Source organism: Neoarius graeffei, chromosome 10 (assembly GCF_027579695.1).
Source record: "Neoarius graeffei isolate fNeoGra1 chromosome 10, fNeoGra1.pri, whole genome shotgun sequence".
Lineage (NCBI taxonomy): Eukaryota > Metazoa > Chordata > Actinopteri > Siluriformes > Ariidae > Neoarius > Neoarius graeffei.
In genome coordinates, this window is record NC_083578.1 from 31,701,460 (window position 1) to 31,726,459 (window position 25,000).

The 25,000-nt window shown below is 43.6% G+C and overlaps 1 protein-coding gene across 2 annotated transcripts in view; it reads left to right on the forward strand.

Moving 5' to 3' along the window:
* The window catches only part of aaas (achalasia, adrenocortical insufficiency, alacrimia), a 104,473-nt gene extending 86,124 nt beyond the window's left edge, over positions 1–18,349 (forward strand). Inside the window, exons 13-17 of one of the 2 annotated variants that reach the window (XM_060931708.1) lie at positions 2,249–2,321; positions 2,419–2,486; positions 11,327–11,408; positions 15,396–15,480; positions 18,087–18,349. In XM_060931708.1, the coding sequence (XP_060787691.1) occupies positions 2,249–2,321; positions 2,419–2,486; positions 11,327–11,408; positions 15,396–15,480; positions 18,087–18,236 (458 nt within the window). In that variant the 3' untranslated portion in view covers positions 18,237–18,349. Of the gene's footprint in view, positions 1–2,248; positions 2,322–2,418; positions 2,487–11,326; positions 11,409–12,145; positions 12,467–15,395; positions 15,481–18,086 lie in introns of those variants that run through there. The other variant, XM_060931709.1, reaches the window with a different exon arrangement.
* The last annotated feature ends 6,651 nt before the right edge of the window (positions 18,350–25,000 follow it).

Consider the following 25,000-nt stretch of genomic DNA (forward strand, 5'->3'; position numbering starts at 1 on the left):
TTTAATCCACAACAAAAACCTTCAAATTAAATCGAACTGGACAAGTGTTTGTAGCGTACATTTCTCTGGTGGGGAAAAATATGTACTTAAAGGAGATACGCGGAACCTTTTATTTTTAAATACATTTCTGAGTGGATAGTATCTCCATCCTTGACTCTTGTATGCTGCATAAATGGGAATTTAAAAAAAAAAAAATATATATATATATATATATATATATATATATATATATATATATATATAATTATTATTATTTATTTATTTTTATTTTTTTGAGAGTTAAAATCGACCGCAAAGTTGGCATTCAAGCTGCCCTGCTGAGCCAGCCAGTCCTGAGCGCGTGTCGTCACAGCGGGAACCGGTTTTAAGGCCGAGGCCTTTGACAGCTATAGACCAAAGTCATATAAATAAAAATTTACGGTGAAAGTAAGAAATATCGTTCCAGACTTGCTCAACTAAGACTGATTTGACTTCACTGATTGTGGGTTGACTCTCATTAAAACAGGATAGGTGTTATAACTTATGCAACATACATGTACATGCATGCAATTTCACTGATAAAACGTAAAAGGCTAATTAAATAATCAGATGAACTGAGGCAATCACATTCTGAAGCAAATTAAATAATCTTATACCGGTAACTTAAACACACAATACAAGTTACATGTATTAATCTAAATGCAACGTGAAAAACATGTTTTTGTTGTTTTGTATCCAAATGAGAGTCGCAGCTTACCCATCTGTGTCCTCACTTCTTGAAGGCCGACCCTGTGGCCGACTTGTTTTGTTTTGAAACAATCTGACTTTCAGTTGTTCGTTCAGTTCTCCATTCATTCGCTTCTTGCAGGTAAGGGTGAGAGATTGCTGCTGAGGCAAGCATATCCAACAGAGAAATCAGTCGGCTGGTCCACTCATTCTCCATTTTCTCCATACTGAGTACTCCACCATTACTGCTCGGCTCAGGCAATTACTAAAACCCGGGACGGGACGTCACTGGTTTTAGCAACAACCATGGGGAGGTCACTGCCCGAGCGATATGTCCCGTCCTGTTCCGTCCCGGGTTTTAGCAACAACTCTTGGCTCACACTCCAGGAGAACTGGCGCAACTGAACTTACTTTCCTTTTCTTGTAGTTTTCTTTTCCTTTAATTGTTGGTACTACACTCTCTTTGAATACGGGCTTATAGCCAACGCTCCTCAACAGATCAGAGGTCTCATACGAGTCCTCAGTAAAATGTGCAGAGCAGAGGAGAGACCACTTCATAGCCGCCCTTGCAGAACACGTCCAAATCTTTGCAGTTTGAACATTCTTGGGCCATGAATACAACATGAATCCACCTTCTGTCGTGTTGCTGCATCGTCCAGCAACACATCTACGTGGCATGGCGATAAATTAGCTCAAAATGGAGGATCGGCGTTGAAGTCAGCTTTGTGTTATAGTATAGCGGAAATGGCAACGAGACTGACAGACTTCCTGCTGTGATGTCACAGATGTCAAGGTCATTCACTCAGACCGCTACCTATATGAATCACTTTAATCATAAAATTTACGATATTGGATTTAACGCTTAAAACTATTCCTGTGCCATTCTTGAGGTCTCAAGGCATTTATAAACAAAAGTGAGGCCATGGCTCTGCGTATCTCCTTTCATGTAACTTCACCATGAACACTATAGACATTACAGCCAATTTCAGAGAGATATTCAGATTTGTTTTCTTGATAAAGTTTAGCTGGTGCAATATATGTCCTCATAAATGAGACATTCTGAAATTTGATGATGCTGTACAGTGTGGTAGACTCGGTCTAGACTCTTACCTTCTCACCAGGCTTGATCTCGATTCCGATTTTCCTGCTGTAAAACCTCAACATGCTATCCACCTCTTTAAATCACCAGTTTCCTTGTCTTCCACGATGGAGCATGGCAGAATCGCTCCTCTCACATCGCTCTCACATAAGATTAATCTGACCTCCGTCATATCGCTCAACTACCGACCCCCGGCTATCCCCCACAATGCATTGCGGTAAACATGTGATGGCGTAGTTGTGCTTGGGGGCTATTGTTTTGACTGCTCGTGCCTCATCCATTGAAAGTTTCCTTTTGCATTCTCCATTGGTGTTCTTAATACTCGTACTAGATTTATATCCGTTCCTTTCAAGCACGTTAGAAAAATATATTCTGATTGTCCTTGTCACAAAAGTGTATAATGATGAGAGTATCTTGTTAATTGACTAATATCACTGGTTTCAGGAGGACCCAAGTCTGCTGCAGTGGTGGCTGATCTCTCTGAGACTACCTTCAGTGGGCCTGACGGTGACCTCAGGTAAGTTGTCTTTTTGTGCACCTGGAGATGTAATGCGTATTATTCTATTTTTACATGGATATATTTACTGAAACGACTCTTATTCTGTGCTAATCAGAGTTGGAGGAGAGGTTCAGTCTCTTGCCTGGGATCCCACTGGAGAGAGGCTGGCTGTGCTTCTGAAAGGTAGAAGAAAGGCCTTGTGAATTTATTTAGTGCAGCAGTGCCACAGTGTGTCCATCACGATGCAGAACCCTAATGTTTAAAATACATATTTTAATTATGTATTTTTGAAACACAGTTTGTCATTTTTTAAAAATAATTGTCAAGGTGAATTTTCAGTTTTGCTAATAATTTTCTAATTCATTTTATGAAATTTATACCAATTCCTTCTTAGTATCCTGAGAATTCTCAGTGCATATGTAACACTGATTCCAGACAGTAAGATATACGTTATTTACCAGCTGGGAGGTCCGTATCGTAAAATACCGTGACAGAGTTCTTGAAAGTACTGACCGATGCCCTCTGGGCCGAGGTCAGTATTCAAGGCCGAAGTCACGGTATTTCACCATGCGGACCGACCTTAAGCTGGTAAATAATATATTTTTTTCTTTACCAAATGCTAACAGAAAACGAGAGCGCCCGAAAGGGAAAACCGAGGCGAGCCACCATTTTGAATCCTCATTCACAGCTGTAATGCAAATTGCTTTCTCCTCGGTATACAAGTGCACTTCCATGGCAGGAAAAAAACTACATTTTGCCGCCTATGTAGTCCCCTATTTATACAAATAGGAGTCATTCAGGATTCAGCCATGTTTTTGCTCGGTGTTAGCAAATTACAGGTTTTTATCTTTCTCCTGAAATGTTTTATTTTACTACTATTTCCTCAGGGTAGTAAAACTCGCTTTCACTGTGAAGACTGTCGTTATCGCTATCCATGCTGTAAAATTAATGCTATTCTCCTGAGAAATGCTGGCAAAAATTTATAAGATTTTTGATAACCTTAGAAATCTGATTTTAAAAAAAAAGATAAATGTTGACGACAAAAAATTCTACTGTTTGTTGTTGTTGTGAACGAGTGAGTCGCCAGAGGTCCGTAACTGGGGTCTGTACCGTAGGATACGGACCCGCTCGCCAGCCAATCAGAGCTCAGGATTTGGATTGCAAAAAAAAAAAGTTATTTACTCGCTGGGAGGTCTGTATCGTAAAATACAGTGACCGAGGTCTTGAAAAGTATTGACTGAGGCCCTCTGGGCTGAGGTCAGTATTCAAGGGCGAGGTCACGGTATTTCACCATACAGACCGACCTTAAGCTGGTAAATAATATATTTATTTTTTTCTTTACCAAATTCTAACAGAAAACGAGAGCGCCCGAAAGAGAAAACCGAGGCGAGCCACCATTTTGAATCCTCGTTCACAGCTGTAATGCAAATTGCTTTCTCCTCGGTATACAAGTGCACTTCCATGGCTGGAAAAAAAACCTACATTTTGCCACCTATGTAGTCCCCTATTTATACAAATAGGAGTCATTCAGGATTCAGCCATGTTTTTGCTCAGCGTTAGCAAGTTAGAGGTTTTTAGCTTTCTCCTGAAATGTTTTATTTTATTTCTTCTTCCTCAGGGTAGTAAAACTCACTTTCACTGTGAAGACTGTCGTTATCGCTATCCATGCTGTAAAAGTAATGCTATTATACTGAGAAATGCGAAAATAAATGTTGACAAAAATTGCTACGTTTGTTGTTGTGAACGAGCGAGTCGCCAGAGGTCCGTAACTGGGGTCCGTATTGTAGGATATGGACCCGCTTGCCAGCCAATCAGAGCGCAGGATTTGGAACACGAAAAAAATAAAATGTATTATTTTTGTAATTTTTTTTGGTCATTAAATTAGATACACTTACTCCACTTTATTAGGTCAAAAGTCCCTTCCCATGCCATGAGGTGCACAGGGTGGCGCCGAGCTCCGTTTCCGTGGCCCTCAGCCTCTCACCTATTACATAGCTAGGGTTACAGTGGGGGGCTAGTCCTCTGGTAACTGTGAGGGTTTGACTCCCCACTTGCGTCTGTATTGCAGCGTGCCTTGCCAGACGGCAGTAGGTACCATTTTTATGATGGTCTTTGGTGTGACCCGATCGAGAGGCGGACACGCTAACCACTAGGCCAACTCGTGGTCTACTTTATTAGGTATACATGCACATTCATGTAGTTATCTGATCAGCTAATCTTGTGGCAGCAGGGTAATGCGCAAAAAAAAAAAAATCATGCAGACACAAGTCAAGGGCTTCAGTAAATGTTCACATTAAACATATTTTTACATTACAGAGCATGAATTAATTGTGGAAAAATTATTGCTTAAAATGTTTGTCTAACATTTATAACAGGTTTTCTTATGTGATGGCGAAAAAACCCAGAAATGAGCACATGGACAATAATATTTAGTTTGATTTAAAATGTTTATATTTCGCTGAGATGTGTCAAAATCACATTGAATTTTCTCCATCGCATATAGGTTCAGCGAGACTGGAAACGTGTGTCCCTTTTTTTTTTTTTTTTTTAAATCCAGTATTAAGAGCTGCTGTTTTCACCCCAAACGATGTACACAGGTTTTTATAAAATGGTGGTCGTCGGTGCTGCGTTGGCTCATGTGTTCAACTAATGTATACTTGCGTCTGGACCAATCACCTTACACTAACAATTTGTGGTTCTTTTTGTGCCTTTTTTTAAAATAAAAGCTCCTACTTCGTGGTAGGAAGTCCTTCAAAAAGTCCTTCAAAGCAGCATTCTAAGAAGTACAATTGTCTGCAGTTCCTGTCATGCAGCCACAAAAAAGGGGGGTTACTTCGTCCAGCAGTTCTAAGAACTAATGAAAAAAGTTTCAGCTTTCTTTCATCACTTTCACTCACACATGCATTGTGGTTGGGGAGAGAGCTCCCTTTCTCTGCGCGCTCGCTCTGTCTCTCCTTTTATGCTTCATCCCTACACACACACGCGTGCGCACACATTAATTGACAGCAGGTGGAATGACTTAGCCACTTGCCTTCCCTGACCCTGCCCTCCATTCACAGACTGCTGCTTGGCCACGCCCCCACTGCCACATACCCCCACCACCCGACTCAAGCCGGGGAGCCATCCGGCCTGAAGCTGAAACCCCCCCCCCCGACGGGACAGGAAGTCCGCCACCACCTTCTGCGCCCCTGGCCTGTGGATAACCTCGAACTTAAATGGCTAGAGGGCGAGATACCAACGGGTGATCCGCGCATTGGCATCCTTCATGCGGTGGAGCCACTGGAGGGACGCGTGGTCCGAACAGAGAGTGAAAGGGTGCCCCAGCAGGTAGTATCGGAGGGCGAGGACCTCCCACTTGATGGCGAGACACTCCTTCTCGATTGTGCTGTACCTGCTTTCACGCATAGAGAGTTTGCGGCTGCTGTACAGCACAGGGCGCTCCTTGCCTTCCACCTCCTGGGACAAAACGGCCCCCAGCCCTCTGTCCGATGCATCAGTCTGCAAAATAAAGGGGAGAGAGAAGTCAGGGGAGTGTAAAAGTGGCCCCCCACACAGTGCAGCTTTTACCTCAGAGAAGGCCTGTTGGCACTGCTCCGTCCACTGGACCGGATCTGGAGCCCCCTTTTTAGTGAGATCGGTTAGCGGGCTGGTGACATCCGAATAATTTGGTAGAAACCTACAATAATAGTCAGCCAGCCCCAAGAACCGTCTCTCCTCCTTTTTGATCTTGGGCCTCGGGCAGGCCGCAATTGCTGCGGTCTTGTTAATTTGGGGACGCACCTGCCCATGGCCCAAGTGGAACCCAGATGCCATACTTCCACCTGCCCAATCGCACACTTTTTTTGGGTTAGCTGTGAGGCCCGCTCGCCTCAGCGACTTTAGAACGGCCCTCAGGTGTTCCAAGTGCCATGGCCAATCATTACTGTAAATTACGATGTCGTCTAGATAGGCGGCAGTGTGAGGGCGGAGGACCCTGTCCACAAGTCGCTGGAACGTCGCGTGCACCCCAAACAACCCAAAAGGGAACGTGACAAATTGGTGTAATCCAAATGGTGTGGAAAAGGCCGTTTTCTCTTGGGATAAAGGAGTCAAGGGGATCTGCCAGTATCCCTTTGTTAGATCCAGTGTCGAATAAAAGCGAGCAGTGCCTAACCGATCAAGCAACTCATCAATGCGAGGCATTGGGTACGCGTCAAATTTAGGCACTGCGTTGACCTTTCTGTAGTCCACACAGAACCAGACCGACCCGTCGGTCTTGGGAACCAGGACCACTGGGCTGCTCCAGTCACTGTGGGACTCCTCGCCCATTTCGAGCATAGCCTTGAGTTCGTCCTGAACCACCTTTTTCTTGTGTTCGGGCAATCGGTAAGGGCGGCTACGCACTACCACCCCTGGGGTTGTTTCGATGTGGTGTTCTATGAGGTGTTCTATGAGGTGGGTATGACCAGGAAGGGGCGAGAACACATCGGAAAATTCCTTCTGCAACTTGGCTACCTCCATGAGTTGGTCCGGCGAGAGGTGGTCTCCACAGGGGTTCGAGATGTTATCTTTTTTACCTCCGGCCCCAGCTCTGCCTTCTCTGGGACTACCAATGCCACAGGGACCCCTTCATTCCAGTGTTTTAAAAGGTTGAAGTGGTAGATTTGCAGTGCCCCTCCCTTATCCATTTGCTTCACCTCATAGTTGACGTCCCCGACTCGCCGTGTGACCTCAAAGGGCCCTTACCACTTGGCGACTAATTTAGAACTCGACATGGGCAATAATACGAACTCTTTAAGGTGCGTGCCCCTGTCATACAGCCGGCTTTGACGTTCTTGTGCCTGCCATAAATTCTTCTGGGTTAGGTGCGTGAGGGTGTGGAGTTTTGCGTGCAGGTCAAGAACGTACTGGATTTCATTTTTACTCTGTGAAGGTCCCTCCTCCCAATTTTCCCGTAGCACGTCCAGAATGCCACGCGGCTTACGCCCATATAATAATTCGAAGGGAGAAAACCCTGTGGAAGCTTGCGGGACCTCTCGTACTGCAAATAACAGGGGTTCGAGCGCACATCTTCACTTACGAATTTACAGATCATGTTTTTGAGTGTTTGGTTAAATCGCTCTACTAAGCCATCCGTTTGTGGGTGATAGACACTGGTGCGGATAGACTTAATCCCCAGTAACCCATACAGCTCGCGCAGTGTGCGTAACATAAATGAAGTGCCTTGGTCTGTCAGGATTTCTTTCAGAATCCCGACCCGGGAGATAAAGCGAAAGAGCGCTTCCTCAATACTGCGTGCTGAGATATTGTGGAGAGGCACTGTTTCTGGGTATCGTGTTGCATAGTCCACTAGAACTAAAAGCGATATCCCTGTGCTGACCGATCTAATGGCCCGACGAGATCCATCCCAATTCACTCAAACGGGGTCTCGATTAGAGGAAGAGGGCGCGAAGGCGCTTTTGGGGTGGCTGCGGGATTTACTAATTGGCATTCACGGCATGCCACACACCACCGACGGACATCCCCGCGCATCCCTGCCCAATAGAACCGGGCCATTATTCGGGCTAGTGTTTTATCTTGCCCCAAGTGTCCAGCCATGGGATTAAAGTGAGCCGCATGGAACACGAGTTCCCTACGGCTCTTTGGGATTAACAACTGGGTTATTTGTTCCTTGGTTTGAGTGTCCTGCATCACTCAGTACAATCTATCTTTAATAATGGCAAAATAGGGGAAGGTTGGTGCTGCGCTTGGCTGAAGAGTTTGACTATCGATTACTCTCACTTGGTCAAACGCATGCCGCAGAGTCTTGTCTCGCGACTGCTTTAAGAAGAGATCCCCAAGGGAGGGAGGAGGAGCAGGCTGCTCCTCGCTCTGACGCGGTGTTGATGTAGACGGCTCTGCGACAGCTTCTCCAGTCAACGCCACACCGGGATCTTCCCGTGACCTACTAGTGCAGGACCCACTGCGTGTTAAATACTCCATTAGGTTTTTAAATCCCGGCCAATCAGTACCCAAAATCAACGAGTGGGTGAGACGGGGACTAACCGCCGCCTTTATTCTATGCATTTGGCCCCGGAATAGAATTTGGACAGACACTAGAGGGTAATGGTGAACATCCCCGTGCGCACACAACACTTTCACTGCTTGTGCTCCCCCCAATGCCTCACCTTGCACCAGGCGTTGGTGAATTGAGGACTGATTACAACCGGAATCCACCAAAGCGTGATATGTAGCCCCTTGAATACTCACCGGTATGCGATACGTTCCGGCCCGATTGGGGGGCGGTTTCTGGCGCGTCGGGGGGGGATCCGGATTACAGCACCCACTTCCCTTGCGGAGCTCTAACCCTGGAGATGCTCCGATTCCCCGTCACGCCAGCGCTCCAGCCCAGGCTTTCCCTCTGCACTGGTGTTATGGGTGTCACTCACCTGAGGGGGAGACAACACACACAGGAGAGGGAAGGACACCACGGGTGCAACGGGCCGGCTGGGGAGGAGCCAGCTGCTGCCTCCGTGGCAGGGGAATGGGGTGGAGAGGGGGACGAGAGACGGGGAGAAAAGAGGGAAGGGAAGCAAGGGGAGACGCCTTGTCTGCCTGCCTTCAGAGCCGCCTCCAGATGGTCCTCCGCCAGCTCGATGGCTCGTTCTAGCGATGCCGGGTGATGACACTGGACCCATTCCGCCGTTCCTTCTGGAAGTCGAGAGACAAACTGCTCCAGTGCCACCAGATCTATGATCTCATCGGCATCGCGGTCTTCCGCCCTCAGCCACCGCTGGCAGGCATCCCGGAGTTGCTAGCCAAATGCAAACGGCCGGCTGACCTCCTCCAATGCCAGTGCCCGGAAACACTGGCGATGTTGCTCCGAGGAGCGGCCGAGCCGCTGCAGGATGGCTTTCTTTAGGTTCACGTAGACCAGCCGGCTGTCAGCAGGGAGCTGCTGTGCTGTGAGCTGCACCTTGTCAGTCAGGAGTGGGGGGAGGCGTGCTGCTCCAGCGGCCACCCCCATGCCTTGGCTGCTTGCTCGAAGAGAGCGAGGAACGTTTCTGGATCATCCTGCGGTCCCATCTTCGTAAGGGTGGCGGCAGCGGTGGTCGACACCCCTGCTGACGTGAGCAGGTGCTGGAACACCTGGCAATCTTCCTGCTGGGCCAGCATCAAGGCTTCGAAACATTGCTTTTGCTCCTTTCGGAGGGTGATCAGCGCTTGATGCTGGTTCTGCTGGGCGGTAGTGAGGGCAAGGATGGGCTCTTCGAATGGCGAGGACTCCATGGAGTGGTTCCCTTCTGTGCTCCCAGGTTTCAGCATCACTGTAGCACTTCCTGATGTGGGTGGAGCACAGAAGCATGGCAGATGAGAGTTGATGTTTACACAAATATTTTTATTCTGGCTTTTCAGCTTTCTTTCATCACTTTTTCCCTCACTCACACATGCATTGTGGTTGGGGAGAGAGCTCCCTTTCTCTGCTCTCTCTCCTTTTATGCTTCATCCCTGTAACAAACAAACACACACACATGCACATTAATTAACAGCAGGTGGAATGACTTAGCCACTTACCTTCCCTGACCCCGCCCTCCATTCACAGACTGCTGCTTGGCCACACCCCCGCTGCCCCAAGGATATGTTTGTTTTTTCCACACCAGTCTGTATCAACTTGTGTGTGAAATTCCCAGGAGATCATGTGTTTCTGAAATACTCAATCAGCCCATCTGGTACCAATAACCCTGGCATGATCAACATCAGAGATCGCACTCTTTTTCTTCTTTTTTGCTGATATTTGATGTGAACGTTAGCTGAAGCTCTTTACCTGTATCTGCTGCTTTTTTTTGGGGGGGGGAGACTGCACTGGGTTGCTGCCACATGATTTGGCTGATTACGTAACTGAATGTGCAGGTGTTCCTAATAAAGTGGCCTGTGAGTGGATATTTTAACCTGTTAAATAGGTTTTGACTGTGTTGTCTAGCAGGGGTGAGGGTATTAAGATATTTAATTTTTTTCACGGTGCGGTTTCCATCAAATCCTGCGCTCTGATTGGCTGGCGAGCGGTCCGTATCCTACGTACGGATCCCGGTTACGGACCTCTGGTGACTCACTCATTCACAACAAACAAACAACATGGTAGCTTTTTTTGGTCAACATTTATCTTTTTTAAAAAATTTTTAATAAGATTTATTTATAAGATTATCAAAAATCTTATAAATTTTTGCCGGCATTTCTCAGGAAAATAGCATAAATTTTACAGCATGGATAATGACTGTGTTCACAGTGAAAGCGAGCTTTACTACCCTGAGGAAGACAAAATAAAAGAAAACATTTCAGGAGAAAGCTAAAACCTCTAACTTGCTAACGCCAAGCAAAAACATGGCTGAATCCTGAATGACTCCTATTTGTATAAATAGGGGACTACATAGGCGGCAAAATGTAGTTTTTTTTTTTTTTTCCTGCCATGGAAGTGCACTTGTATACCGAGGAGGAAGCCATTTGCATTACAGCCGTGAATGAGATTTCAAAATGGCGGCTCGGCTCGGTTTTCCCTTTCGGGCGCTCTCATTTTCTGTTAGAATTTGGTAAAGAAAAAAATTAATATATTATTTACCAGCTTAAGGTCGGTCTGTATGGTGAAATACTGTGACCTTGGCCTTGAACTTTCAAGACCTCCGTCACGGTATTTCACGATACGGACCTCCCAGCTAGTAAATAACACACATTTCTCTATTGCTTGCCTGCATAATGTGCATTGTGGCAGTGCACAACTCCTTTATTTCTAGTATGCTGTAACCTCTCACCATCATAGTGATTGTTCCCATCATGAGGGTTTTATACTTCTTAGGGAAGCTGCGTGATCCTTATTTTGTCAGTGAATTGAACAGGTTGTCGACTGAAAATGGTGGTTTTATATTTCTAAGTTTTGAGAGAAACTAAATCCTTTTAGCAAATACCAGTGAATCCAATTTTCAGACAGTAAATTAAAAAAATATATGTACAGTATATGACAAATATATAACATATATATTCTTTACAAGTCTCTTTTTTTTTTTTTTTAACAGGAAATGCAGACTCCTCCAATCATTCTGCCATCATTGCTGTATTTAAAACGCGTTCCAGCCCCATCTTTGAGTTACTTCCATGGTGAGCATCATGATTCAGTGAAAAAATACTACGTTTTATGGTCAAAGTATTGCCAATGATTATTAGTCTGATTTAGCGAACAGCAGTACAAATGTGAACTCTTCAAGGCCCAGTTGGATTCCTGTGTAACTCCTGTCCTCTCTGATTACTTGCAGTATATGATGGCAAACAAAATTCTGTCTCTTCATAGGGGAGGGGAAAAAAAAACCTCACAACCCTGATTCCAAAAAAGTTGGGACACTGTGTGAAACCTAAATCAAAACAGAATGCAATGATTTGCAAATCCTTTTTAACCTCTATTCAATTGAATACAAAGACAAGATATTTAATGTTCAAACTGATGAACATTTTCATTTTTGTGAATATGCACTCGTTCTGAATTTGATGCCTGCAACACATTCAAAAAAAGTTGAGAAAGGGTCACGTTATATCACCTTTTCTTTTAACAACTTGCTTGATATACGACTTTAGTTGCTCAACAGTGCAGGGTCTCTGTTGTCGTTGTATTTTGTGCTTCATAATGCACCATACATTTTCAGTGAGAGGCTGGCAGGCCAGTTTAACACCTGCGCACACTTGCTATGAAACCATGCTGTTGTAACACTTGCAGAATGTGGCTTAGCATTGTCTTGCTGGAATAAGCAGAGACGTCCCTGAAAAAGATGTAGTCTGGATAATAGCGTATTTTGCTCCAAAACCTCTATGTGCCTTTCAGCATTTGAATGGTGCCTTTTCAGATCACGGGCACGAACACACCACTGTACCATCACAGATGCTGGGTTCTGAACTTTGTGCTGATAACAATCTGGATGGTCCTTTGCCTCTTTAGCCTGGAGGATACAACATCCATGATTTTCCAAAAGTAATTTGAAACGTGGACACAGCAGACACGGCACACTCTTCCCCTTTGCGTCAGTCCATCTCAGAGGAGTTCGGACCCAAAGACTTTGGTGGTATTTCTGGACGTTGATGTATGGTTTTCGCTTTGCATGGTAGATGCAGCAACGAACAGTGTTTACTGGTTAACGATTTTATATATATTCTTGTGTGTGTGTGTATGTATATATATATGTGTATATATATATATATATATATATATATATATATATATATATATATATATATATATATATATATATTTATTTGAGTTCAAGATCATGCTAGCTGAATGGAATATATCTGATAGACCACTCAAAGTCAACCAATATTATTGAAATATGTCACTCGGGTTCGGGATGTATTTTGAAGGAAAAATGCGAGGTTTTTCAACACAAGAAGATAAACTTCATTTCTTCAAGCCAGCGTGTGATTTTCTTATTATATAGACACATTCACAAACAAAAAGTACCCAGATTTATCAAAACAATTCATCGATTTCCTCACGAGTGACAGAGATTTGTGTCACGCTTTTGGTTCCTCATGTCCCGGATGTAGTTTGTATGGAAAAATGTGACCCCTCACCGAATCCAGGGACACATGTCGGCCGAAACGAATCCGAGATAATCGCAAAAGAAGCATTTTTTTTTTCGAAATTTGTGATTTTTGTTTTTTTTCCATCATGTGCAAGTTGAGATCTTGAAGAATGCAATCAGTATTTCAGATAATAGATTGTTTTGTTGGAAAAGCATACATTTTTTTTGTTGCAAATTGTCTCGTTTTTGTCAGGACTGTAGCCTGCTGGGGGGTGTGGGTAAATTACCATATGGGCCATTCACATGATGATTTAAGTCTTTTGTTTTGTTTTCGCGAATCAGCTGTATGATGCGAGCTGAGCGCATGGCTACTTAACCTGCATACAGGCGTGTAATTTCACTATGGAATGAGGAAGCTAAACAGAGCACAGAGGAGCTGAAACATCGCGAAGCAAACAGACGCACGGTATTTACATCGGAGATAACCATTTCTAGCAAAAAAAAAACGCAACCTCGTTTTCCAGATTGAATGGAATACTTGAATGATCGGATGATACACGGACCGTTCTAGGATTACATTCCATCGGAGGCATTGGTGTGTGCAAGGCGCCGTTTCTCTTTCTGATGGGGTGAGTTTATTAATCTAAGGCTGTGTGGTTATTTTTGCATGTAACGGAGAGTGTTGTGGTTTGGTTAAGCCTAGGTCACAACCGGACGTACGATTTTTGGCGTTTCCCAAATCGCTGCGTTTTTTTTTTTTTTTTTTGTTCACGAAGAAAGATGTGCTTTGGCCGTAAGTTTGTCTTGCAACCTGAAAAAACGTAAGCGCCCGTAGAGTTTGTTTGACATGACAAAGAACCTCTGCGGTCGGTCTGCAGCCAGTCTGCAGCTCGAAAATCAGCACATCACACGCGTGCTCTCGTGCGTTTCTTGCGTGCTCTCCGTGCGTTTCTTGCGTTTTTTGCATGTAGACCGGCCATAGGAGCACGGTACGGCCGGTTGTGACCGAGGCTTTACATGAAACTAGTGTTGTGTTAGTTGTGTCATCATTGTGCTATCTTTCTTTCTTACGGTGTGAGTAATTTTTCAACCACAAAACGTTAAAGTATACTTTAGGATTTATTTTTGTACTTCATAATTGTGTTGGGCATACTTTGCATGGAAGGAAAATTGACGTGGTGATCTTTGTTTACATGAAAGTAGCATCGTGCTAGCTAGTAGGGGGTAGAGCTTTCCTTAATGTCATGCAAATGAGCAGCATTATGTGCCCGCCCTACACCCAGAGTAGCTGAGATGGAAAACTTTGAGGGCGATTTTCTCCCTTTTCTGTTTTAAGAAGTATACACTTTCAAAAGGCCACACATTCTTCAAATATTGTCAGATCTCCACATGGAAGGCATCATTGGAAAGCTTAGAAACTGTACTTTCTGAATCTGTCAATAACTCAAAATGCCCCCGGGCAGACGTGTCCCTGGATTCTGTTTTCTGACACAAATGTGAGTGGCGTATTTCCCAGTAAAACAGTCGTTTCCATAGAACACACGCATACAATGTGCATGTATGTAAAAAACAAACAACAAAACAAAAAAACTTGGGGATTCACAGAATTTTAGGCTGTATTATATGTAATTAATGAATGATGGGGTTCTGGGTTGTTGTTGTTTTTCTTCCCTCCCCTTTCTCTGCAGGTTTAAATTGGAGAGGGTAGAGCTGTACTGCTTAAAGTGCATATTCTGGACCAATTTTGTGTTTTTTTTTTTTGTTTGTTTTTTGTTTTTTTAATCTGAAAGTATGTCCCTTTACACACTCATCCAGAAGGGTAATTTTGCACAAGGCCATCTGTCTACAGCAAAAAAATAAATAAAATAAAACGTGTCTGGAAAAATCCCAAGGGAGTCTGGAGCCAGATTTGTGACGTCACCTGCGGAAGCGCCAGCAGGCTGCGCGAGCTTTGCATGGTTTCAGTGCACAGCCTGTGTAGACCAAGCGCTCCCATTTCTCTCTCATTGTCCGGTCTTTTGGAAAACGATGAGTACTAATCCCATCAAGATTGGTGTTGCTACACCCTCCTACGATACATCTGTTAACCATTTTAATAATTATGTGATAACGTTGAAGAAATTTGCAGAAAACCACCAGGTCGTTTTCTCATAAACAAACCAGCGCTGACGTAGGATTCAGAGGGAGGCGTCCCGCACGCGACGTCACGAAAATTAATGTTTGCCGGGAAATCCAAATGCCAAGTTTTTTCAGAGGCGGACCAATTCGCCTCAGATGGCTTGATTTCAACTGAATTTTTCTGGTATTGTGCAAGGTAAAAAAATTGCAGAGAATGCAGAATGTTACAGATAGTTGACCAAAGTTTAATATAAAATATGAGAATTACATTGATCTTGCTCCTGAATTTACCCGTGATGTGCACTTTAAACACTCAGTATCACAACATAGATTTTGTCTAACTTTTTATTTGTGGAATTAAAACTGATTTGATTTATGCAATAGACTGGTGGAAGTAGAATCCACAGCCTTGAAGATAATGTATTTGTGTGCAACTATTTTGCACTTTTATTTTTAGCGGTTTTGTGAAGGGGGAGGCCGGAGCAGAGTCCCGACTGATGCAGTTTCAGCCTCACTTTCAGCATGGTGCATTGCTCACTGTGGTGAGTGTTTTTATTATATGTTAATAAAAGGCTTGTGCAATATTGATTCTTCCCTGATCATAGTTTTTCCCCTCTAAAATATCATGATCAACAATTTAATCATGCAGATCCATTAGTGTAAAAAGGGACAGAAAAGGAGCGTGTCTGCCATTTCATTTTCAAGAACGTGCACGGGAGGCGTAACAGTCAGTTGTACAGTCAAGAACTCTGGCAATCATGAAAAGTTGGAAGTAATTTTGAAGTAATCCTTTTAGAAATCGGCCGCCAATCGTGACAGCAGAGCAATGCATAAAATCCTGCAGATACAAGTCAAGAGCTTCAATTAAAGCGAGACGGCCTTTTGATTTCATAAAATCGGTGGAATTTAGTTCCATCTGAAATTTGGTCATTGTGATGCATGTTTATTTCTGTAATAATCTGACAAAACATCAGGCCATTCTGTGGCTGGGAAGTTATTTGATTTGAGGGGATTCCCGAGCAAATAACGCGCATGAAATCGCTCGTTTCGTGCAGTCAAGCAGACAGAGGAAGTCCATATGCACATGCACAGGTTTACCTTGACTGTGCACTGACAGTTGCATCATTCTGTCGCTAAACGAACAGCTGATCACACTGAGGTGCTCGCTGACCGCTGATATTTATTAGTTCGGTCCTGCGTTTCCTTTCCTTCGCAACATAACATCTTTTCTTCTGACTTTTCGTTACTGTAGTCGGTCTTTCACGTTTCATTTGCACACTCACGTCCTCCATTTTTCTCTCCTGTTTCAAATTTGTATCCCACAATGCATGACGTAGTATCTTGAATTGGGTCAGGGTGAAGCAGGAAAAAATAGCGGAGAATTTAGGGCCACATGGCCCTAAATTCATTAATTGTTCTGTTAAAACTAATAAAATTGGAAGTCTGTGATTCGAATTCAGTAGCTTTCGGTCCACTAAACAAAAATAATTGGGTGTCGGGGAAAATTCTTTTTATGACCTACACTTGAAAAATCTGAAAGGCAGTCTAGCTTTAAGGCCATCCTTAAAAAAAAAAAATCCGTTTCCTGTCCACCGGGTGAGCAAAAAAATTTTCAGTAGGGAGAGAGGGATTTTTTTAAAAATTTTTTTATTTTATATAATATATATATGGATGGATAAGAAATCGCAATGCTGTTTGCTTTTTCTTTCAGTACTTTTTTTATTACAAAAGCAGACACATTTAATAAAATATGACCGTTTAATCAACTGAAACTTGTACAAAAACTTTAATGTTGTTATAAAACCTACCATGCAGGAACAGGCGTCACCACAGACAGTCCTCGGCATTTCACTGCCTCTTTGATTATGTCCTGGCGGCCGTCTAAATACCACAAGCAGTTTGTAATGTTCATTACTACATTTGTTCCTTCAGTTTGGCCAGTATGTCTAGATAGACAAGGTCCTTCTGTCTGGATGTCTTTTATAATTTCGTTGTGTAATTCGTTCTTTTTATTTGCTACAGACAGTTTTTAATTCTGTCCAGCCAACCTGCATTAGTTCCGTAAACGCATTTTTTTGTTCAGTTCCGTTCTCATTTTGAATAGATCTATTAGGTTCTCCTACAGATCCGTCAGGGTCATTAACAAAGTAGGTAATGAATTTCACATAACAAAACTCAAAAGCTGTTTGTAACGTCTCGGATGGATCAAGATCGAACGAATTTTCCAGTAACGGTTTGTGATGGTCCGACACACGGACTTTTTGTAGTTCTAAATCGAGCGTTAGGCCTAGTTCGGATGAAATTACACTATTAAAATGATCACTGAATGATTTGTTTTGCTGAATCTTTACTATTTTGTTGTTCGCTAGAATACCATTTTGCGATTTCACACTTAAGCAAATGTTTGAAAACTCCGGATCTGCTTCCTTCATGGTGGCTGCCATTTTTTTGTGCCACACGGCGCATGCGCAGAGCTGATTCGATTCTATATTCTGCGCGGAATGCGTAAATGTCAAGTTTGATTTTAGATTTATGAACCCGAAAAAAATGTTGAAAAACCGGCGTTAAAAAAACAATTTCAACCGCACAAACGGCACTCACCCAGCCGGTGGACCGGAAACAGAAAGTTTTTTAATAATGGCCTAATGTTCACATCAGAATGGGGGAAATGTGACCTCTGTGACATTAAGCATGGCATGGCTATTGGTGCTAGGTTTGAGTATTTCAGAAACTGATATATTAATGATATATTAATAATTTGATTAAATTAAAGCTTTTAATATCAGAGTAGACTCTAAACACCTTAAAGCTGTCCTCCGTTAATATTTTTATGCCATGGATTAGGAAACTATGTACTGTAGCGGTTCCGCACGGTGGAAACGCAGGTCAGTTTTTAAGTGCCTGCTGATCCCTGATTCAGCACTTTGGAAAATGGTTATGTAAGGTACATCAATAATTGCAGGAAACTGCAACCTGTGGTGTCATTTCAATAATAAGAGTGCATTTTACTCCCCCCCCCCCCCCCCCCCCTTTTTAATGATTAATCTGTCAGTCTAAAACTTGAGGAGAATTTACTCTGAGCTGCCCAACTTGCTTAATTTCAGTTGTGAATTGTACTGATTTTTCTGGTAATCATTTCTGTTTGCAGTGCTGGTCGAATGGGCAAATCACTCATGTGCCTTTCTACTTTGTTGGTGTGGGGAAGCCATGTTCAAGCGGAAGCCCTCTACTTCCCCATTTTACCAGCAAGACGGAAGATTACAATACACGCACCCTTTATACAGAACACTTGTCCTGAATACCTTTGTGCTTTTAGGCCTCAGTCTGTGCTACTTGCTTTACAAATTTACATATTTCAAAATGTGCTTGACAATTTTGCATAAAATAATAAATGTAAATTTTCTCCTCCAATTGGACTGTGATGTGAAATTTTTCTTTAGAAATTCAGTTTTTGTAATCCCTCCCCCCCAAAAAAATTTAATATCTTAATTTTCAATTTAATTTTCATCCCAAGTTAACTTCAGATTATTGTAGTTGAAAATTATTCGCTGCTTAAGGTATCAAGTAAAACTAGATTGCATTTCCTCTGTAGAAACTGCTGGAGTGTGTTTGCTCAAATGAAGCCACATTCTCTCACATTCTATAAAATACATACAATAACTGACATGCACAAAAATACCTTATTGAACCCTCCAAATGGCTTTTAAGTCATTACCTCTAAAACACCCTCGTCAGAATGGTCACAATGGGCTGCTCCACAAAGAACCCGGGACACTAGGGCTGAACGATCTATCGTTTTCGACCGAAAATCGCGATCTCAGACAACACGATTTTGGGATCGTCAAAGCCGCGGTTTTTCTCAGTGCTCCTAAACTGACCCATGTTTTGTTTCGTCAATAAATTGTCCTCATTTTTTACACTACAGACAAAAAAAATTACGTTCAGGAAAGCCTTGTGGCACTCAGTGTGAAAGAATTTTGTGAATATCTCCTTCCGTTTTCGTGTAAATCCCCGTTGTTTGGAGGGAGCGCTGTGAGGAAAAAGTGTGCTTTCTCTGTGTCTGAGCGCACGGGTGGGGGAGGGGCTGCTCTCTCTCTCTCTCACACACACAGGAGGGAGGGGCCCTGCAATAGTGACTGCTACAGCCACTGCATCACTCTTATTTCCCACAGGGGAATTGTTGGCTCTAGTTATAATTTATAATGCTTATGTACATTCTTTTACAAAAGTGCAATATTTTGATGCTGCTGAGCCATTGATCAACCTTTTTTTATGTCTGATATGTTGTAGATGGGAAAAGTAAAAGAAGCAAAAGTTTACTTAAGAAAGATGGCTCTCTTTTTATTTTAAGTTATTATAACTTGTTCCTCAGGCACTCAATGTTAATAAACAGGCCTACATTTGAAATCTGTTGACCTCAGTTTTCATTCTTGCATTAGCTTTATGGAATTCATTGTATTAATTAATTTGCACTGAAACTTGATTTAAAGAAAAAAAATCGTGGTTGAAATCGAAATCGCAATATCTGCCAGAAAAATCGCAATTCAATTTTTTTCTTAAAATCGTTCAGCCCTACGGGACACCCCTCTATTTTCCCCCCCCACAGTGGAACAGTCCATCTGTTTCCCCAAACGAGACACGGAAGAACGTTTTGAATGCCTGGTGAGTGAATTGCTACCGGAGTTGTAGTAAAGGTTTTAACCAATAAATGCAGTTTTTAACATCCAGTGTGGATTATTTTTACTTTTTGAGACTAGACAAAGATTATACACATGAAGAATATGCAATAGTGCAACACTATTGTCATCCATTGTCATCTATAGGGGTCCTGCAATAGTGACAGGACAGCAGTGATTTAAAAATGCCGGCAAATGGCTGCCTGCGCGCTATGTCAGCGTCACGGCTTAGCCCGTCACACTCTTTCACAGCATTTTGAAGGGAGATTTTACTGCGCTTCGTGCAGTGAAATCTCCTCTCCACCCTTTTATATGTTTTTCAGTTTAATTCAGAGGTTTTACAGGGTTTAAAACATGGATTTTGGCTGTAAAATCGCAGTTTTCTTTTTTTTTCTGCTGCGCACGCTCTAATGTCTAGAGTGGGGGAGCTCCTTATGACGTCATCACTCCCATTCATTTCAATGGCACGGAATTTTACCGAAAAACGGGAATACCGGACGAACGACAAGGGTTAGCGCAACCATTTGAACAAGCACATCATTCCAGATCAGGCCCTACGTTTCAGCATTGGAACGGTGTCTCTATCTCAAAAGCCCTAGGAGGAGTAGTGGATCCAAAAGACGGGTGAAAACGAATAATAATAATTTAAAAAAATAAAACTTAAGAACAATACTGTGCTTTTTCAAGCACACTAATGATCTTGAAGGTTACTTTATAGGTGTACACCGATCAGTCATAACATAACCACCACCTGCCTAATATTGTGTGCCTAACCCTTGTGCTGCTAAAACGGCTCTGACAGGGTACGTTATTCTCCTGAAAGTGTCTGGGTTGGTGGTACATGTCAACATTCCACGTGAGTGCCAGGACCCAAGGTTTCCCAACAGAATATTTTGGTAGGTACTAACTACTGCTTACCAGGAACACCCTAAAAGACCTGTTGTTTTGGAGATGCTCTGACCCGGTTGTCTAGCCATCACAAATGGGCAGAGTCGCTCAGATTTCTATTGTTTTGCTCATTTTTCTTGCTTCCAACACTTCAACTTTGAGAACTGACTGACTGTTCTCTTGCCTCCTAATATATCCCACCCTTTAACAAGTGCTGTTTTGGTAGGGGGGGTTCCCTCACAAAATTTTATTCATTTAACATTTTAATTTTCATCCGTTTATTAGATTGTTCCTTAAAATTATGGGCTACTTCATATATCAAGTAAAACAGGTCACTTTATAGGTGTACACCAATTAGCCATAAGATTAAAACCACCAGCCTAATATTTTGTAGGTCCCCCTTGTGCCATCAAGGCAATGTTATTCAGTGGTTTTAATGTTATTGCTGATCAGTGTAAATTTATTTTTTCTGTAGCCCATCAGAAGCACTGCACACTTTCAGCTACCATTTCCCTGCATCCATCAGTAGAAAGGGACTATGATAAACGTCCACTGAACAGATGTTTAGTTTCATTGTATTTTGTGTGGGTTTTTTTTTTAAACAAACGTAGAATCTTAATTCTTGTGAATTAAGAATGGAGTTTAACAAGGTTGGATGTTTAAATGACTCCTTTGAGACATGAGGGCACCTCCAATTTATGCCATGATTCATCCATGGCACCTTTTGGCTTCTGGTTACAAAGAACAACCTTTTATTTGTCACATGCACACTTCAAGCACAGTGAGATTCATCCTCTGCATTTAACCCATCTGAAGCAGTGAACAGCCACACTACAGCGCCCGGGGGGCAGTCAGGGGTTGGGTACCTTGCTCAAGGGCACCTCAGCCCAAGGCTGCCCCACGTTAACCTAACTGCATGTCTTTGGACTGTGGGGGAAACCGGAGCGCCCAAAGGAAACCCACGCAGACACGGGGAGAACATGCAAACTCCACACAGAAAGGCCCTCGCCGGCTGCTGGGCTTGAACTCGGAACCTTCTTGCTGTGAGGCGACCATGCTAACCACTACACCACCATGCCGCCCGTCACTTCTATGAGGCAGAAAATTTTAAGAAGACGAATCACATCTCGAAATATTGTAAAGTACAGAAAAAGAGTAATGTGAGCTGTACTTCTGGCTGACTCCTGGGTTACTTATGTACCTGAAGAAGAAGCACTCCAATGACTTGCAGAAATGCCTCTAGACTCACAGAGCACTTTATACAAGATAATGTCCTAAAGTAGATAGGAGCCATGCAGTCTTCCATGGGAAGATCAGAAGATTGTGCAGTGATTTAGCTAAGATTTGGAGATATGTATATCAATATGTTGAGCAGCATGCATTTTATAATTAAGAAAGAAAGCACAACTTTATTCATCACACACTTGTGAAATTCCTCTCTGCATTTAACCCATCTGAAGCAGTGAACACACACACGAGCAATAAGTCAAGTTTATTTGTATAGGGCTTTTAATAATAAACATTGTCGCAAAGCAGCTTTACAGAATTTGAACGACTTAAAATATAAGCTAATTTTATCCCTAATCTATCACCAATGAGCGCGACGGTAGTAAGGAAAAACTCCCTCAGACGACATGAAGAAACCTCGAGAGGAACCAGACTCAAAAGGGAACCCATCCTCATCCGGGCAACAACAGACAACATGACTATAACATTAACAGTCCTAACATAAAGTCAGCTTCATTGATGCTATAAACCCCCCACCAACGGAAACCCGGGCGCAAAACCGTTCACGACAACCGTAGTCCCAAAGTCAGCAAGTCAACTGCAGTCCCTAGCCATGGTAGCCGCGGGGTCTTAAAAGTCTTAAATTTAATATTCCAAAATTAAGGCCTTAAAAAGTCTTAGACTTGGGCAAAGCAATTTAAATTTTTTAAACAAAGGTCTTAAATTTACTCATACTATTCTACAATGTGAAAACGTGGGTTTTGCGTAACATCAGTGAATTTCTTGGAGTATGCGCAAAGAAAGAAAGAAACAATATTGATACATTTTCGCGCCGGCGCAATCGTCGGAGTCCGTGGTGGAGAGGAGACTCCGCGAATCGCAGCATGGGGAAGTGTCATTTTAATCAGCAGTGGCTTTCAGATGAAAGATATCGTGATTGGGTGAGGGAGGTTCCTGGAAGCGACGTTGAAGCAAGATGCTGTGTTTGTCGAAAGACCTTCAAGTTGTCCACTATAGGTCATTTCGCTTTAGAGTCTCACATGAAGAGCTCAAAGCACATTGCATCTGCCCTCCACCGCCACCAGCCCATCGCTCAGTTCTGCACGGTTCAATCTCTGAATGCACCTGGAGTTGGCACTAGCACCACTGTCGAACGTCAGCAGCATCAGCCAAGCCAGACATCATCGGCAAGGCTAGCAACAACACAAGGGCCGAGCAGTGGCATGATGGGTGTCGGTGGAACCCCGACACTTCGGGCAGAGGTGCTCTGGATTTTAAAAACAATTACGGAACACCACTCATACAGCTCGAATGAGGGCATAAGCGAACTCTTTAAGGCTATGTTCCCAGACTCGGAAGTCGCTACAACATTCTCCTGTGGAAAAAACAAAACGTCTTGCATAACAAAATTCGGTCTTGCTCCTTATATAACGAAGGAGTTGGTCAAAGACGTTAACGAGGCAAGTGGTGGATTCGTCGTAATGTTCGACGAAAGTCTAAACAAGACGATGAAAAGTAAACAAATTGACCACTCTCCTATCTATCTGTCTCTCTTACTCTCTCTCTCTCATATATATGTCTATTGCTCGCTCCTGTCTGTCTATCTCCTATCTATCTGTCGGTCTGTCTCTCTCTCTCTTAACTGTCTACCACTCTGTCCTATCCATCTATATATCTCACTATTCTATCTATCTTTTTATCTTTCCTCTCTGTCTCTTATGTCTGTCTACCACTCTGTTATCTATCTATATTATGTCTATCGCTCTCTCCTATCAATCTCTTATCCATCTGTATACCTCTTTCCTATCTATTTATTTATCTCATTGTGTCTCTTATCTATCCACCTCCACATCTATTGCCGCTTTTCCACTACCAATGCAGCTGAGTTGGGCTGAGCCGTGCCGTGCTGAGCTGGGCTGAGTTGAGCTGAGCGGGGCTGTTGGAGTTGCATTTCGACTACAACCGCGCTGAACCGTGCTGGCTGGAAGTGGGTGGACACATTGGGTGGAGTTAGCGAAAGTGGGTGGACGTCACGTGATGTCGTTAAGCAGCGCAAACAGTGACATCAGTGACCTTTTAAGCGGTAGTCTCACGACCCGAATAGTAAACAATAAACATGGAGGACATGGAGTCGTTAGTGTTGCTGGTCTTGGTGCTGTGGCTTGTTGTCACCGACAACGCCAACAGATACTGGCAAGAGCGTATAGATGAGGCGAGGCGCATAAGGCTTCAGAAATTCTCGTAATTCGTAATTCTTCCGGGTTTACAGATCCCAGCGTGCTCGTGGGGCGTGTGTGGGCGTGTGAGGACACTCCTCCTCACCAATCAGTGCACAGGGGAGTGTCTGCTCACGCCCCCAGCCTCACTCAGCTCGGTTTGGCTCGCTTCAGCCCCACTCCAAAACCGTGCGAGTTTTGGGGGCTGAGCAGGGCTGAAGCGAGCTGAGTCATGCTGTTCTGAGGTAGTCGAAACGCGAGCCGTGTCGGGCTGAAGTGAGCTGAAGTGAGCCGAAAAAGGGTAGTGGAAAAGGGCCATAAGTCTTCCCTCCCTCCCTTGTTTACTAGGAGTATTTACATTTCTTTTTATTCTTCAAAATGTAAAATGGTTGAAGCAAGTTGAATGCTGGGAAACTAAGACAAAGAGTTTGTCTGTTTGTCATCTCTGGGTGCATGGTCATAAATATGGCCCTTTTCCACTACCCTTTTTCAGCTCACTTCAGCCCGACATGGCTCGCGTTTCAACTACCTCAGAGCAGCACGACTCAGCTCGCTTCAGCCCTGCTCAGCCCCCAAAACTCGCACGGTTTTGGAGTGGGGCTGAAGCGAGCCAAACCGAGCCGAGTGGGGCTAGGGGTGTGAGCAGACACTCCCATGTGCACTGATTGGTGAGGAGGAGTGTCCTCACATGCCCACACACGCCCCGCGAGCACGCTGGGATCTGTAAACACCGTAAACCCGGAAGAAGAAGAATTACGAATTACGAGAATTTCTGGAGCCTTATGCACCTCGCCTCATCTATACGCTCTTGCCAGTATCTGTTGGCGTTGTCGGTGACAACAAGCCACAGCACCAAGACCAGCAACACTAACGACTCCATGTCCTCCATGTTTATTGTTTACTATTCGGGTCGTGAGACTACCGCTTAAAAGCTCACTGATGTCACTGTTTGCGCTGCCTAACGACATCACGTGACGTCCACCCACTTTCGCTAACTCCACCCAATGTGTCCACCCACTTCCAGCCAGCACGGTTCAGCGCGGTTGTAGTCGAAA